General features: G+C 43.1%; 1 protein-coding gene across 2 annotated transcripts; it reads right to left on the reverse strand.

The window, feature by feature from the left end:
• Positions 1–4,106: 4,106 nt before the first annotated feature.
• On the reverse strand, positions 4,107–14,246 carry TMEM52 (transmembrane protein 52). 2 transcript variants are annotated; one of them, XM_072354523.1, is made up of 5 exons: positions 14,037–14,246; positions 12,601–12,644; positions 11,798–11,842; positions 10,158–10,327; positions 4,107–9,872 (listed from the first exon to the last, which is right to left on the reverse strand). In XM_072354523.1, the coding sequence occupies exons 3-5, from the start codon at positions 11,827–11,829 to the stop codon at positions 9,562–9,564; spliced, it is 513 nt and encodes a 170-aa protein (XP_072210624.1). In that variant the 5' UTR covers positions 11,830–11,842; positions 12,601–12,644; positions 14,037–14,246; the 3' UTR covers positions 4,107–9,561. The 2 variants fall into 2 exon arrangements, with proteins under 2 accessions (XP_072210624.1, XP_072210623.1); XM_072354522.1 differs by lacking the exon at positions 14,037–14,246 and adding an exon at positions 12,880–12,912.
• Positions 14,247–14,807: the final 561 nt, after the last annotated feature.

The following is a 14,807-nucleotide window of genomic DNA, read 5'->3' on the forward strand; positions in this document are numbered from 1 at the left end:
GATGAGGGATATCTTGCTTTTTTATGTACAACATAGACCTTTCCACGCTATGCATTTCACAAGCACTATTTTAGTATCTCCTCTGTGCTATTGTTTATGAATGTTCTCATTTACTTTAAAGAAAGTCTCACTTCAGTTTCCTTCCTATCTATAGCTCTGCTGTATTTATAACTCTCCAGCTCCCTCCAGGGTTGTCAGTACATGGCTTGCTATCTCAGGCAGTTATCTTGTTTAAAGAAAATCCTGTTTACAGTTTATCCTGTCTGCAGAACAGTCTCGTTCATAGCTCCCACATGTAATGCAAAAGAAATGGGTTATGGCAGTGGGCTTCAACATCCAGAGCTGGATGCTCTGATCTTCTCAGTTTCATTCTTGGCTTTGCTATGGAGTCTGATTTTGAATTGTTTAGTTCCTTTGCTTTATATGCATCAGTGTGGAATGAACACGGTAATACAAAACAGCACTGCAAATTTAATCCACGAACACTTGTAAAGTATTGAGATCTTTTTCGTGTTGAAAGAGGTGTAGAAATTCTAAGTATTGTTCTAAAAATGGGATTTGAAATCCACTGGCAGAGATATGGTATGAGATACAATCCTCCCGTGCATTGTGGCATTCATACCTGGGTAAGTAAAGCTCCTCTATGTGGATATTTTTCTTAAACAAAAATATTTATTAAAAAAAATTGTCGGTATTTGAAAAAACCCTAATGAACAGATTTGGAATAACCTTTTACAGGGTTTAGGAACATTCAAAAAGCTGGAAAGTCACACACATAAACCAACATAAACCACAGCCTTTCCCCAATGGTAACACATCCCTATGAGCAAGCACAAAACTAGCAAGGAAACCCACCAGTAAGCAATGCTATCAGTCCATTACTTCTCCATAGGCCTTTAATCATCAATTAGCTGAGCAAACTAGTTGCAGATAAATTCTATTCTTAAGTGACTGTTGCGTGCCGAGATTTGATGTTTCATTAAAGACATTTTTACTTGCAAACTGTAACAGCTGGAGACCAGGTTTTATGTTCCACCGTCAAGAACTGACAAATTTCATACATACAAAAGCTCAGCAACAGAGCTGCAATATTTCCTGTATGTGTTTAGGATGACTTATGCTGTTACATTACTGATGTGTATTATGTTAATTGAATAAAACCTAAAGGCCATTGTATCTTTTGTGTCTTCTACCACCCTGGTACCAGTAGGGAACTGCATTGGTGATATCACAGCAGCGGAACAATCTCAGGAATTGTTGAATTACACTGCCAATGTTAATGCTGGAGCCTAAGCTAAAAGCACGATGTGGTTTACTAATGCTCACTCCTCAGCAGATGTACAGCTACACAGAGTATCACCCCCTGGCATTTGTTAGTGACCACACAGCTATTTATTAATAATTAATCTGTTTCTGTGAGTGTCTGGATATGGCCGAAGCTCAGTAAGTTCTCATACATATGCATGAGTGAGTGACCTGGTACAGATTTTAAATGCTCGCTGCTTCCCAAAACAGGCAATTGCATTTGGCACTGAGATGAGTCCTCTCCTCATGCTTTCAGATGTCAACTTTCCTGCCGGTCTTGCGGAAGGCTGCACATTAGTAACACATCTCATAAGAAGGCTGTCAGATATGATTTATGGGCACTGTTCTGCTTTATCTATATGGCCTGCATTAGTTTATTTTCAATACCACACTTGCTTAGCCTGAGTAACAGCCAAAATCAGGCCTGTGTACTTGCAAACATAAGGCAATCACAAAACTAGGGTGAGGTCTTAGGAAAAGAGATTCAGGCAGGGCCGTGTGGTGGTAAAAGAGCCATAGCTCTTCCTGTCCTCCTCCTCTTTTATCTGCTGGGAGCAGCCTGCATCCTGGATCACATGGTGAGCAATTAGTGGTTCAGGCCTCTCCCCATGCTCCTGCTGCAGCTGTACCAATGTCTGTTCTCTCTATGCTAGTGAAAGGTACTGAAGCAGGTGCTGCTACTGTTCTTTTCCCAAGCACAACATTGTGCTCTGGAAATCAGTTGGTGATGGAATAAGCTATGTTGGGTAGAACTTATTCTACTCTGCAGATGCAGCATGCTGGTTTTGTTATACTCAGAAAGTATTCTTGTAGGGAATATATATTCTCAGTATAAAGCGCTGTAAAGCACTAGTAGCGTAGCCACACATCACAGCGATGGCTCAATAGGCAGATTCTGGAACTGAAAGCATTGTGAGCTACATCAGTGTATTGCCCTAGCACTGCATACTGTGCTTCACTATATGCAAACATCTTCACATGTACACATAAGCCACAAGGTAGCATCAGTTTGTACAGACCTAGCTCAGAGGTCTTTAATATTGCATCACGCTTTGGACAATGTCTTTCTCCTAGCATACTTAACGTGCACTTCCAGACCTTAGTGATAATACTGTTCATGGAGGTTGTTGTTTTTGCTCTTTTTTTGTACATTTTTGGTCTGAGACTCAGACTGGCTGGGCCCTCATCAGCCTTGAACCTAACAAGCTGATTTTAAAGGACACCAAAACTTAAGTAAGAACAGAGGACTTGAGATTAGCCTATTAAAAATAGTGACAGCTTTGATTTTGACTTGATCCAGGTGTGGTTTTCATAGTTTTTCTCCCTCTGCAATTGTGATATATTTGTATTATGGTTAAATACCCACTCTCATCACCTAAGAGTTTTGTAGAAGTGGGACGGAAGGGCAAAAGTAGTTGCTTCTACCACTCATTTATGGTGTTTGTTTTAGGGACTGGGCCCAGCTTTGTGGGCAGTTACAAAATGCAAGTCAACCATCAGGAATATTTTTTGGAATCAAGTCTTGTTATTAAGAACCACTTTGTCTTCCACATTGCCTTTCTTCAGCACTGCATCTGAAGGTGTTGGCTGTAAATGCAAACTGTTTTACAGTGAGTGTTCACTCAGCACAGGAAAGGCTCAGATACCTTCCCTGCAGCTCTGCATTAAAGAGGTGGAGGAAGGAAATCTGGAGAGGAAGCTGAACTTCCTGTGCCAGAGTTTTTATACTGGAGCCTTCCCTGAATTAAAAACAATGCAACAACAGCTTAAAGTATGAATCACTAGAACTGCAGACACTTAGTATTGGATTGCTTGCCAGAAAGAAAGACCCTTGTGCATTTGTGACTACATATAGGGATTGGTGTTCTTTGAAAATCCACAACAGAAACAATCTGACTCTTTCTTGGACCTAGTTGTTTCTTTCCCCACCCCACCTCCAGCCTGATAAACTCCCTCTTCATAGTTTCATTTCTCTCAATGTTGTTTCAGATCTGTGAAGTAACTAATTTGGACTTCTGGATTAATCATGAGCACAAGCTGAGTTAGAACAGAAATAGGTACCAAATGGCCAGCTTACAGAATTGAGTCTGAGCAGACAGTGAAGGGGGGGGAAAAGTAAGAGCTGCAGAAAAGAAAACTTTCAACTAAATGGATATACGCACACACATTTTGTAACTACAAATCGATAAAAGACACCACCAAATTAATTACATAAGTTCCCAAGTTACCCTGATTTTGATTCCTGTTACTTCAGTATTCATTTGATGTTATCGAGCACCTCCCTGACTTGTAATGCAATGGAAAGCACAGCAGCAGAGCAGAAGGTCCTAGGCTGTAACAAGTGAGGGCTTACTGAAATACAACAGCCATGGGCACAGCAGCAAAGGAAAATAACCTGCTTATCTTCAGAAGGCCCCAAGCACACAGGGATCTCCAGCAAGATTCCATTGTCTCTACTGCCAACCCTTAAATGAGGGCTGGAAGGGGTGGATCCTGGCTCCAGCCCTTCTGGTCACTCAGTACATTGCATGCATCTGAGCTCCCCTGGGTTGGCTCTGCCTTCCCACCAGGCGCTCCATCCCTGGTGCAAGCTGTGACTCAGCATTTCTGCTACACTGGTTAAAAGACAGAGATTTTGGATTTTAAGTTTCACACGTAAAATAGAGAGGTAAGGTGCATTGGAAAAGAGAGAGAGAGGAATCAATGAGAAACTTGGATTTATTTATTTATTAATTAGAGCATATCCAGGTGATTTCCTGTATTTCTAAAACACGATCTCCCACAGGAGGGAATACCTGCATACCATCTTCTACCCAGAAGCACCATGCAAAACAATAGGTGGACTGTATTTATTTCCCTGCGTTCAAGCAGCTCATCTATTTCTGATTAAACAGGTCACGTACCAATATCTCCTCTGCTCCTTTTCTGATTTAGTTTTGCCTGTTTTCTCACCATTGGGACACAAATCAGCAGCACACTGAGCTGACCGCTCTAATTACAAGCCTGTGCTCAACTCTCACTGTACGAGATGATGCAATATCAGTCTTAAGTAGCACAATGAAAAGCATTGCATAGGTAGCATCAGCAGAGCATACAGCCTGCCAGCGCAGTATGAGGGGGTAAATAGGATGATTAGGAATATCACTTACATGATGTTTCTCATGGTTTATATGACTGTTTATTCTAGGCCTACGTTCAGTAGTAATATGTATTTAATGTCACAGTTAAATTCAGGTGAAGTTCACGAATGATTGAGGATCCAGGCAAGTTGGAAAGATGTTATCAAATATTTTGATCATCTGGCATAAAATGAGAGCATGAGCCAGCTGGGGTCATTTAGCCTCAGGAAGAGAAGACTCAGGAGCAATCTCACCAGTGTGTATAAATACCAGATGGGAAAGCATGAAAATAGGTGGACCTGCCCATAGGTACCCACTGACAGGGCAAGAACATTCCATAAACACTCTTCAACTGTTCATGCAGGCATTTATTCAGTCAGAGCCATGAGCCATTCTCTCTTCTAGCAGCGTCCTTGGTTCTCATGCTGTTTATCTTGCTCCACGGCTGCTGTTCTGTACAGTCCTTCTTGCATTCCCATAGGTGATGTCCTGAGGTCCCTCCTAAACTCAGCTGTTCTGTAAGTCCATAATTGCTCTCTATTTGACCAATGGAGAATAAAGGAAAGGATGTTTTTTCTTAATTAAATCCTGTGAGGTCAAGCATCTGAAAGATTGACGTGCCCATAGGTCAGTTAGGCTCACTGATGCCATCTGGTGGAAGAAGGCAGACTGCAGGCAAGGTGGAATAACAGATGAGTGAGGACAGTTCCCCAGTCATGCATCCATCCTTAGGATGAAAGGCTGTCATCCATCTCCTTCCCCTTCTCCAAGAGCCAAGTCACAGACACTATAGGAACATGTAACAGAAATCACTGCACATGCAGGAATTCCTTACCTACACTCACTGCTTAATGCAGTAAACCAGCCCTCAGGACAGCGAGGTCTATTTTATTGATTGGGAGCATAACACATGCTGCATGGTGAATAAATGCTATTTGCAGGGCAGCGAGATAGACAAAGGCAAGTGCAAGGCAGGAAAAGAAATGGCTTTTCTGAGTCGTACTGCATCCAGACCCTACTGATGCTTTGCTCTGGATGCTGCCGGTTTACCACTTAATACTCTCCAAAGATTCTAATGCATTGATCATAAAAGCCATTATAGATGTACCACTTTACTTGTATTGTTAATGAGCTTGGCTATAAAGGGATTTGCAGCCTGAATTTCATCACAGAGCCAAGGTATAATTTGCTCTGGGCTATAAAGCCTATGAATTATTGAGGCAATTTACTTGCAAGCCTGAATTTTCTTTCTGAGCACAAGGGCTCATGGTGAGCGCATGTGTGTGTGAGAGGAGAGACAAGACTGCAAGCTGCTGCCAGTGATGTAAGCACTGCCTTGCTCCAGCAGTGCATCTCCCCATCATAAGCTCCTGCACACAGCCAGCAAATAGCAGAAAATAGCTGCCAAAACAATTATTATGAACAAATGGGAGAAGAAGAATTACATGTTGAACAGTGCCAAATAAGCACCAGATTCAATTCACAATGGATATGCACTTCAGTTAATTACTAAGAGGAGCTTTTCCCTTAGAGATGTCACAAAGCTTGTGTGGATGTAATCAGAGTTTAGCAGATCTACTAATGGTGAAAATGCTAGACTGACAGATCAGAATTCTTAGGTCTTCTATCCAGCTGTGGAACCCTCTGTGGCCACATTTCCAGTGTGGGGAGAATTTCTCATTCCAGAGGATACATGCCCTGAACAGAAGATCAACAGGAAGGGTGAAGAAAGAGAGACAGGAGATAGGAAGTAGCTTTGTGGAGGTCACCCTGCAGGCTTCTAAACACGTCACAATAGCACATGCACAGGCAGCTGCAAGCCAATTCCCTTGGCCAGGGAATGGAAACCTGCATCATTCCTGCAGCACTAATAAATAGTATCCCTTATAATGCCTTGTTTAAGAGCTTAAGAACTGGCTATAAGCGTTATGTACATAGACATTCTCATTGAATTAATTATTGTGCACCCCTGCCTAGTTACTCTTTAATGGCTCTCAGAGAACCTGAGGTTGAGACACATCATGGCTGTTTGGAAACAAGTGGGAAAGGACATGTGGTTAGACACGTGGTTAAGAGGAATAAAATCAAATGTAAGCTGGGCTCTTTTTCTGCAACTGAGTTTTATTTTTTTCAAGTTGTGCAGAATGCAATTATAGAAGGAAAAAGTGCTTTCACTGACAAAACCAGGGACCCTGACAACATACATAAGAACAATTAAAGAACAATCCTATCCTTCAGATCCCCTTTACAAGCTCAGTAGGGCAGAAACAAAGAACACCACACCTATCTAGGTTGGGAGCTTTTGAAGGTATCCTGTCTGAACCTCACTAAGTGGCATCAACCATCAACTGGGTTTTCTAGGATCATGAAGTCAGATCTCATGCAGACAGATAAGCAGAGCTAGAAAGAACACAAAGAAAAAGTCAAAAGAGAAATCTGTATGGAAAGGAGCGATGGAAACAAAAAGCAGTAATCTCAGTTCTAAATTCTCAGTTTAATTAGTGAGTTTTAAAACATCGATCAAAGTTAAGAAGTTCATTTTAACTTACCACTCTTTAAGGCTAAGAAATCTTACTATCCTTTTGCAGTTGCATTGCAAAAATGCCGGCTGAAGAGAATCTCTCTCAAACCTATTTTTACAGCCATTAACAAGAAATCATCTTTCCCTGCCTTGCCCTTATTTATGCTCTTTATGTCTGGAGAGATATATTTAGTGCAGTTCTATTGAGCAAATGAAACCGGTTAAGTGGAGATGCAAATAATGCACAGTTGTCAACAATCTGCCTCCTTGCAGACAGGGTCAGGGTGAGCTTTGGTTGTCAGCTGTGAGAAGGCCCAGACATCACTGTCTCAGAGACAGAGCTGCTTTTAATCTTTCAATATTAAATGTTTGAAGAAAATCCTATGTTCCTGTGTATTGATTAGGTCAAGGAAATAGTTTATTTTGAATTAATGAACCATGTTGTAAGGCAAAGAGCCTTACAATACCCTCCATGGGTATTTAATGTTTTGATACTGGGTCTAGAAGCATATATAAGCAAAATGAATGGGTCTCCTTGCAATGTGGTAGGTAGTCTGTCAGGAACTTCTGAGAACTCACATGACAGAAGCACTGTAAAAGCAAAAACATGCAGAGAAGGGAAGTCAAACCCTTGTGATTTTATTCCTCTTTTTTTCCCCTTGCAAACTCAGTCTTTGCACTGCAAAGTAACTTCTTTCTGCAGACTGGTCAGAGCCCAGGCTCAGAACAGCCGCTGCCCTTGGCAGTACGAAGAGATCTGTTGCAGAGCAACTCCCAGTGATCTCGCAACGCAATTCACTGAAAAGCGAAGGACTGCCCTCTTGTGTCAGTCACTGTTTTTTCATTCACCTCATTTTATATTCCTGCCTCTTCTAACAAGAGCACTCTGCCTTGTCTCTCCAGCAGTATTAGACAGTTCAGTGTGTTAGCCCACTGATTGCTGTGCTAAGAAACCAAAAATAGAAAGTCCGAGTAATCCATACATATAATATTTACCACCTTGACAGTACAGAATATAAACAATATAGAGATTGGCTGACTGCAAGGTAGGCAAAACTTGCTAAAGTTCTTTGTGAGATAGAAATGCAATCTTAAAATGAACTACGTTTATTGTTTTACATACAAGATTTTGGTTTGGACATTTTCCTCCTAGTCTCTCTCTAATTTTGTGTCTTCTGAGTCTTTAGTATGTCCTGGGTTTCCTCACAGCTATAATTAACATAATATAGCACATTAGACGCCATGCTACATTTCCTACATTAAGCTTTGAAAACATGTTTGTTAGTGCGCACACAATGACTCAGAAGGGGAATTACCCCTCTTCTGTGCCACAGCCAGAAAGTCAGATACAAACATAACATAGAGAATTGACTGTGTTGGCCATTGTGTTAAATCTTGATTTCTGCACATGAAAGGTTGACAGGAGGTATCTCATGTTTGCAAGACTGCTTTGAAATGCCCCAGAATGTTCCTGTTTAGTGCAAGCAAATGTTACCGAGATGGGAAAAAATGTACTTGGGAGAAATTCACACTGCAGAAAATGATTATGAACTTGATGCTGACACTGGCAGGCAATATAATTAGCTCTTTGTGGTCAGTTACAACTGGTTAGATAACACAGTTTTTCCATAGACCTTAAACTGATACCACGTGGCTTATCTTCTTATTTACTTCAGCGTTTAAAAATAAGGAAAAACTACTGTGTAGTTAAATGCTTGTCAAGTTCATGCTGATAATCCCTCCAGGTAAGATGTCACATGGGTTCTCATGATGGTAGTGTCATGTTCTTCTGAAGTAGCCAACTGCTATACATTATCTGCATCTAAAAACAATGGATATTTTCCAAATCATGCTGTTTTTCAAACCCACCGTGCTCAATCAGCAATATTGAAACACATTACTAATACTCAACCAAGTACAGAAAATCTCTTTGAGACTAATTTGTACTTCAAGTGGCAGAAATAAGTAGCAAAAGGATCCCATACACAAGCCAGCTCATCTTGAAAGTAGATTTAAAGGAAAAAAAAACAACTCCAAACCAATCCCTTCAAGTCTTATGACCAACAAAAATAATCTCTCTTATCTGTTTCATTCCTTGCCTGTAGTTGTGAAACAGAAGGTAAAGCGTTTTCCTCCAGACACTTTCCTGTCCTTGTTTGCAGTCATTCTTCAGTTTAAGGAACACATGTCTTTATGTAGTGACAAATTTAGCACCCCAGCAGTTTGCTGAGTAGTTATAGTTCCCGAAATAAAAGAAACTGTAGAGAGACAGAGTATCACTGACTCTCTAGTGTGAGTTTATAGGATTCTACTTTCAACTCCAGTTTGAGAAAGCTTTGTTCAGGAGCAGCAACGTGCTTTTTGCACCATCTGACTGTTTCCAAGATGACAACATCCCCATGGTCTTCTGCTGGGCACAGGGAGTTATTTTACTTAAACAAGAGATGAAGAAGCATCCATGGCCCACCTTTATAGGCACTTTTAAACTGCTGCCCTTTATCACAATCTGTCAGGAGAATCATCTTTCCATCATAACTTTGTCTTACAAAACCAAATCCTTTATGTCCTCTTTAACTTCCATAGTCCTTCCATTTCTTTACTCCCCATCAAAATGAGCTAGAGCTGAGGCTGTTCTTGTGTTGCATCTTCTGAATTTGGCTGTGTTGCTGGATCTCTGTTGATTCCTTCAGGTGAATTCTGGACGGGATTCTGCCCACCTGGCATCACCTGTCCAGGGATGTCACTGAGTTTCTGGCTGACCAGTGCTACTTCAATGTGTTGTTTACCCATTTGGACAGCTTCATCGTAAGAAGGTGGCAAATCCATTGCATAGGGGCTGTAAGCTGGAGGGGATACAGTGCTCCTATCCACACCCACAAATACTGAAGGAATAGGGGCACTCGGAGGGTACTGGAATGAACTATATGCTGTGAAGAAAAGAAAGGAAAGGAAAAAAAATCAACAATTGCATGGAACCCTGATATATAAAGGCTGATCCCATTTTGTCCCCAAGAAATTACAGGCTTGCCTTTTGCTTGCTGAATATGTGCACACTATACTAAAAGCTACCACTACAGAAATATCCATGACGGAATCTATACATTCTCAAAAAAACCCACAACACTGTCAGGAGAGCAAACAGCTGCAATATTGCCATCCAGCTGCTGTTGTAAAGCACCTGATAGAGTAGGTGTAACCCAGATGATACCTACAGGTCACTGTGCTGTGAGCAGTGCTGTCGCTGTCAATAGCAACAACAGTCAGATCATAGGGGTGCCGAGGGAAGGGCTGAACTGGAGGCCTCTTCTTCCGGCAGCAGAACTTCTTGCAGCTTGCTGTGATCCCACAGAGCAGGAGCATGAACACAGTCAGCAAGATTAACCTTAGAGAGGGTGGAGAACACCATAATATCATCAGTTGTGTTTTACTTCTTCCACAGCCTGCTATAACTGCACTGTAAATGGGTGAAAGATAGGTCAAAGCTCCTCTTTAATGAGTCCTGGATCCAGAATTACAAAGCTGAATCACTGACTACTGGTACCATCCTTTTGGGCTTGCAGATTCTGTGATGTTAATGATCTCGGGTTGTATATTCATCTTGTTTGCAATGAGAGTGGAAGGGAAATGCATGTATAAACTTGCAAAACCACTCTGCCCAGGTATGGTGTAACATATTAATATACGCTGGGTGCACACTTAAAATGGACCCAGATGACCATTTTTTGCAGTAAAAGGAAAGCTCTGAACTGCAATTATCTTTCATACAAGATAGAATTTCTGAGGAAGTGGTGCACTCGGCATCTCCAGGTGCAGAGAAGAATGAGTTTGGGATAAAGCCTTGCTTTCTCTTATTACAGTCAGGAAGGGAGATAAACAGAAGAAACACACAACCTTCTAAATACAATGCAAACGAGGCTTAGGTGGCCTACAGGTCTTGGCTCTCGTGTGTTAGAAGTACACAGTGCTCAAACTTTGCAATGAAACATTCCTCCAGTGCAAGGAGTGTGACCTTATCTCTGGCCATTGGGTATTTCCTCGCACTACCAGCGCTGCATGCTGGTGTGCAGTGACACAGCCATACCTTCACATGCTGCTACCCTTGGAGGAAGGCAGAAATACCTCAGGAGAGGTATCTCAGCACTAGCTCATTAGCTTTCATGATTTTAACTCTGCCTAATTACAGAGGCCTTAAAATATTTTATGCAGCTGTATGTATTTTTAAACAGCCCTATACCAGCATGTTCTAAGAAAGCAAAGAATAGCAAATTAGCGTGGACTGAGCGATGATTAAAACTAATCAATTCAATCTGTTACTATCAAAATTAACGTTATGTGACAGAATACAAGCTGCAAAAATAACACTAGGATACACAGAATCCATGTTTTAGGCAAGAGGCAAATACACTTGTGGCAAGACCTTTGCCTCTCACTTACTATTATCCTTTCATTCAACTTGAGATCAGAATGAAAAATCAACACCATAAGCTCACAGCCTCTTGTCCCATAAAAGGGAGAGCGCTGAGGACTGCGCTTGAGGCGGTGCCAAGTCCTAACAAGTCCGTTCTGTGCAGCTGCCATTGTGTCCCAAGTTGTTTATTTAGGAAGAACAAACAAGATCTACAGCTGAACTCTGGTGTACTCAGAATGGAAAGATGACAGACCCCCAGATGAATGCTCTGCTCTGCCTGACACCTTATCTCCTCTGCCATCCCATCTGTCATGTATTCCCCTGGCAGCTCTCCCTGCTCAGTCCTTTCCCCCCATCCAGACTGAGAGGAGCGTTTCCATTACCTTACTGCAATCTCTGCTCACGAAGTGTCAAATTATTGAGTAAGATTAATAATAAACTTACCAGATGTACCACAGACTTGTCCAATTAGACATGTTCTGAGGGCATCTGTGAAGAAAGGTGATAAGTCACTGATTTAAATATCCACAATCAAACGGCGAATGCGTGGCAGGGAATCGATTTCTGAGGTGTAAAAGTAGTAGCGATTAATAGGAATGTGGAACAGAAACCCTTCAGATTTCATTTCAGAGGTCTGATCTTCATAGCTGTAATGTTACTCCAGCTAAGGACACACAAACCCCACTGTAAAAGTGGGGCTCTGGGTGAACAAGTGCTTTCACGGGGTTAGAGCTACCCATGCTGGGTTCCCAAGGCACCATGAAATAGTTCTTTCACGTTGACCTCCACGAAGCAGCTGTCTGACATCTCCAGCCTAAGACGACTTCCCACATCCCCTGCTTATTTTTAAATTGCTTTTTCATAGCTGCGGCACAACCAGGAATATCTTACACAGATCGACTTACGGTACAAAAAAATACAAGATAAGAAGATCAGCTTTAACACGTTTCAGACACAGCAATACTCCAAGTGGAGACCTGGAATGGATTTAATGCAAAGCGGTGCTTTTGGCCCCAGAGAGGAGCCTGCCAGCCACACTTCCGAGTCCTTACGAAGAAGAGAGTTGTGCAGCTCCGTGCGTGCAGCAAGGGCAGCCAAGTCACGGCCCGGAGCTGGGAAGGAGCTGGGAGAGAAACGGGGCAGCGGTGTACGGCCGCAAGTAAATCTTCCTTCTGACCCGGTACTGTCACTCGATCAGGAAGGGAACAGATTGGGAAACGGACATTGGAAAAATGTCGATTACTCACTGATCAGAGTCCTTCCTGCTATTCCCAGAAGAGCAAAGCAGTGCCTAAGAAAGGGGGAAAAAAAGGGATCAGGAAACCAGACGGGCAGCAGCAGAGCGCCGCCGTGTCCCGCAGCAGGTGGCGGGCCGAGCACCGCGGCGCTGCCCAAGGACGAGCTGCTCCACGCACAGGCCGCTGCGCCGGGGGAGAACGACGAGTGGATCCCCCCGATGGGGCCGTCCCGCCCCGCGCAGCGCGGCCCCGCCGCACTCCGTCCCGCACCGCCGCCCGGCTCCGCACCGCCGCGAGCCGAGCCGAGCCGAGCCGTCCGCCGCGGGGAGGAGCCGAGGCGGGGCCGAGCCCGTCGGGTTCCCACAGCGCCGTGATTTCCTGCGGGGCTCCCCTACAAGGCCCCTCCGGGCGCCTATTACGCGCTCCGGGGTTCCCGGGGTGCCGGCGCGGCTCCATGCAGCCGCCTTGGGACTCTGCTTCGGCCGGACGCGTACAATGGAAACCGTGAAGTTGGGAACGTGATACAAAAGGAGTCCGGATGGAGAGAAGCCAGCAGTCAGAGGCTTCATCAGGACGTTGTTGGGCTGCTTATAAAACAGAGAACGATCAGATCTGCAAGCAGCCGAGCACACACCTGGGGGCTGTAAAGTTTCAGAGGTATTTTGAAAGCGTAGTGAAAAAGAAATGAGAATTAGGAAAGAAAAACAACAACGAAGCTTCGGGAAAATGGATCATTCATAGTTTTAGAAAGCCTTGTTAAAACACATAGAAACACACTTGAAATGGTTCTGATGGCTCTTTGAAAATGGGTTTGCTCCCAAAGAAGGTAACCGTGTTCAACATTTCATGTTTATAAATTCAGTTAAAATTCCTACACGTCGCTGTGTCTGTCTTGTAATATCACATCTGGGGGTAAAATTATGGGAAAATATTTTGTTGCTTTGATTACACTAATCCCTGTAGCAGCTTTCCCCTTCTGAATGATAGCTTTTCTGCAGTCCTCTTCACGATGAAGCCTCACTAGTTTAGATGGATCATACGTACCCAGAGCATTAAGAAGCTCCCCTTGCTTGTTACAGAAGTCTTACCGTCATCAGGAAAGAAGAAAACATGCATCAAAAGTCAACTGTATCCAAATGAAGGAGTATTTCTGCATCAGAGCTGAAGGTGACTTGAAGTCAGACACTTTTGAAGCAGTGGCACAGCAGAGATCAGTTACATGGCAGAAAACTAATGTGAGTGCTGTGGCACAACCCAGGCAGCAGCTGAACACTGCTCAAGCCTTTTTCTCCCTTCCCACTCGTCCAAGTGGGATGGAGGAGAGAACTGGGGGAAAAAAGGCAGAATTCAGAAGTTGAGAGAGTATTTACCAAGGCAGAAAAATAATAGCAATAATAGCATATATACACATCAGGAGAAGCACAACACAGTTGCTCACTACTCACCAAGCGATGCCCGAGGAACACAGCTCACCCCCAGCCCATTTCCCTCAGTTTTATAGGTTTTTGCATGATGTCATATGGCGTGCAATATCCCTTTGGGTCAGCTGAGGTCAGCTGTCCTGGTTCCGGCCCCTCCCAACTCCTTGTGCTCCCAGCACCTCGTGGGCAGCACAGAACTGAAAAAAACTGAAACTTCTTTGGAAGGAAATACATCTGGGCTCCTGTAGGCAGAAGTTCCTTTTGTAAGAAGCAACCGGGAGCAACAGCAGACCCAATAAGTACTGAGTTAAACAGCTCTGCCTCCAGCTGGCATTCACTGGGTTTGCTCTGTCAGTTATGTCGTGTGTTGCTGACTGAAATATTTTCCTACAGGACCAACCGGGGTCATGGGACTGTAGCTCATTTAGAAAAAGCACCATTCATAAGTGTGGAGCAATCTCTGAAGTCACTGGATAAGAGAACACACATCCTTGATACGCACTTACACCCGCACTTCCTGTCTTAGAAATGAACTTGATGTATCTTTAGAGGAATATAAAATGATGTAGATGGCCTTCTTATTAAACTAGAGCTGGATTAGAACCAAGAAGTACATCTACATTTAGATCCAAACTGTTCTGAAAGTTCAGGAGTTCATATCCGGTGATCCAACAGCAATCCATGGCTGCAGATCTCGGCATACAAGCATGATGTTCAGGAGTACAGTTAGAGAAGCAGAAAACTTAAGCTTCTGAGAAACTCAGATGTATTGCTGACCTGTTTTGGAGGTGAGGT

The sequence above is a fragment of the Excalfactoria chinensis genome, chromosome 20 (assembly GCF_039878825.1).
Source record: "Excalfactoria chinensis isolate bCotChi1 chromosome 20, bCotChi1.hap2, whole genome shotgun sequence".
NCBI classification, from domain to species: Eukaryota; Metazoa; Chordata; class Aves; order Galliformes; family Phasianidae; genus Excalfactoria; species Excalfactoria chinensis.

Coding starts and splice junctions, on each gene's coding strand:
- TMEM52 (XM_072354523.1), bottom strand. CDS start 11,829: ATGTCTAATTGGACAAGTCTGTGGTACATCTG. Junction 10,328..11,797: donor ACAAGTCTGTGGTACATCTG/GTAAGTTTATTA, acceptor ACCCTCTCTAAG/GTTAATCTTGCTGACTGTGT. Junction 9,873..10,157: donor TGCTCACAGCACAGTGACCT/GTAGGTATCATC, acceptor TTTTCTTCACAG/CATATAGTTCATTCCAGTAC.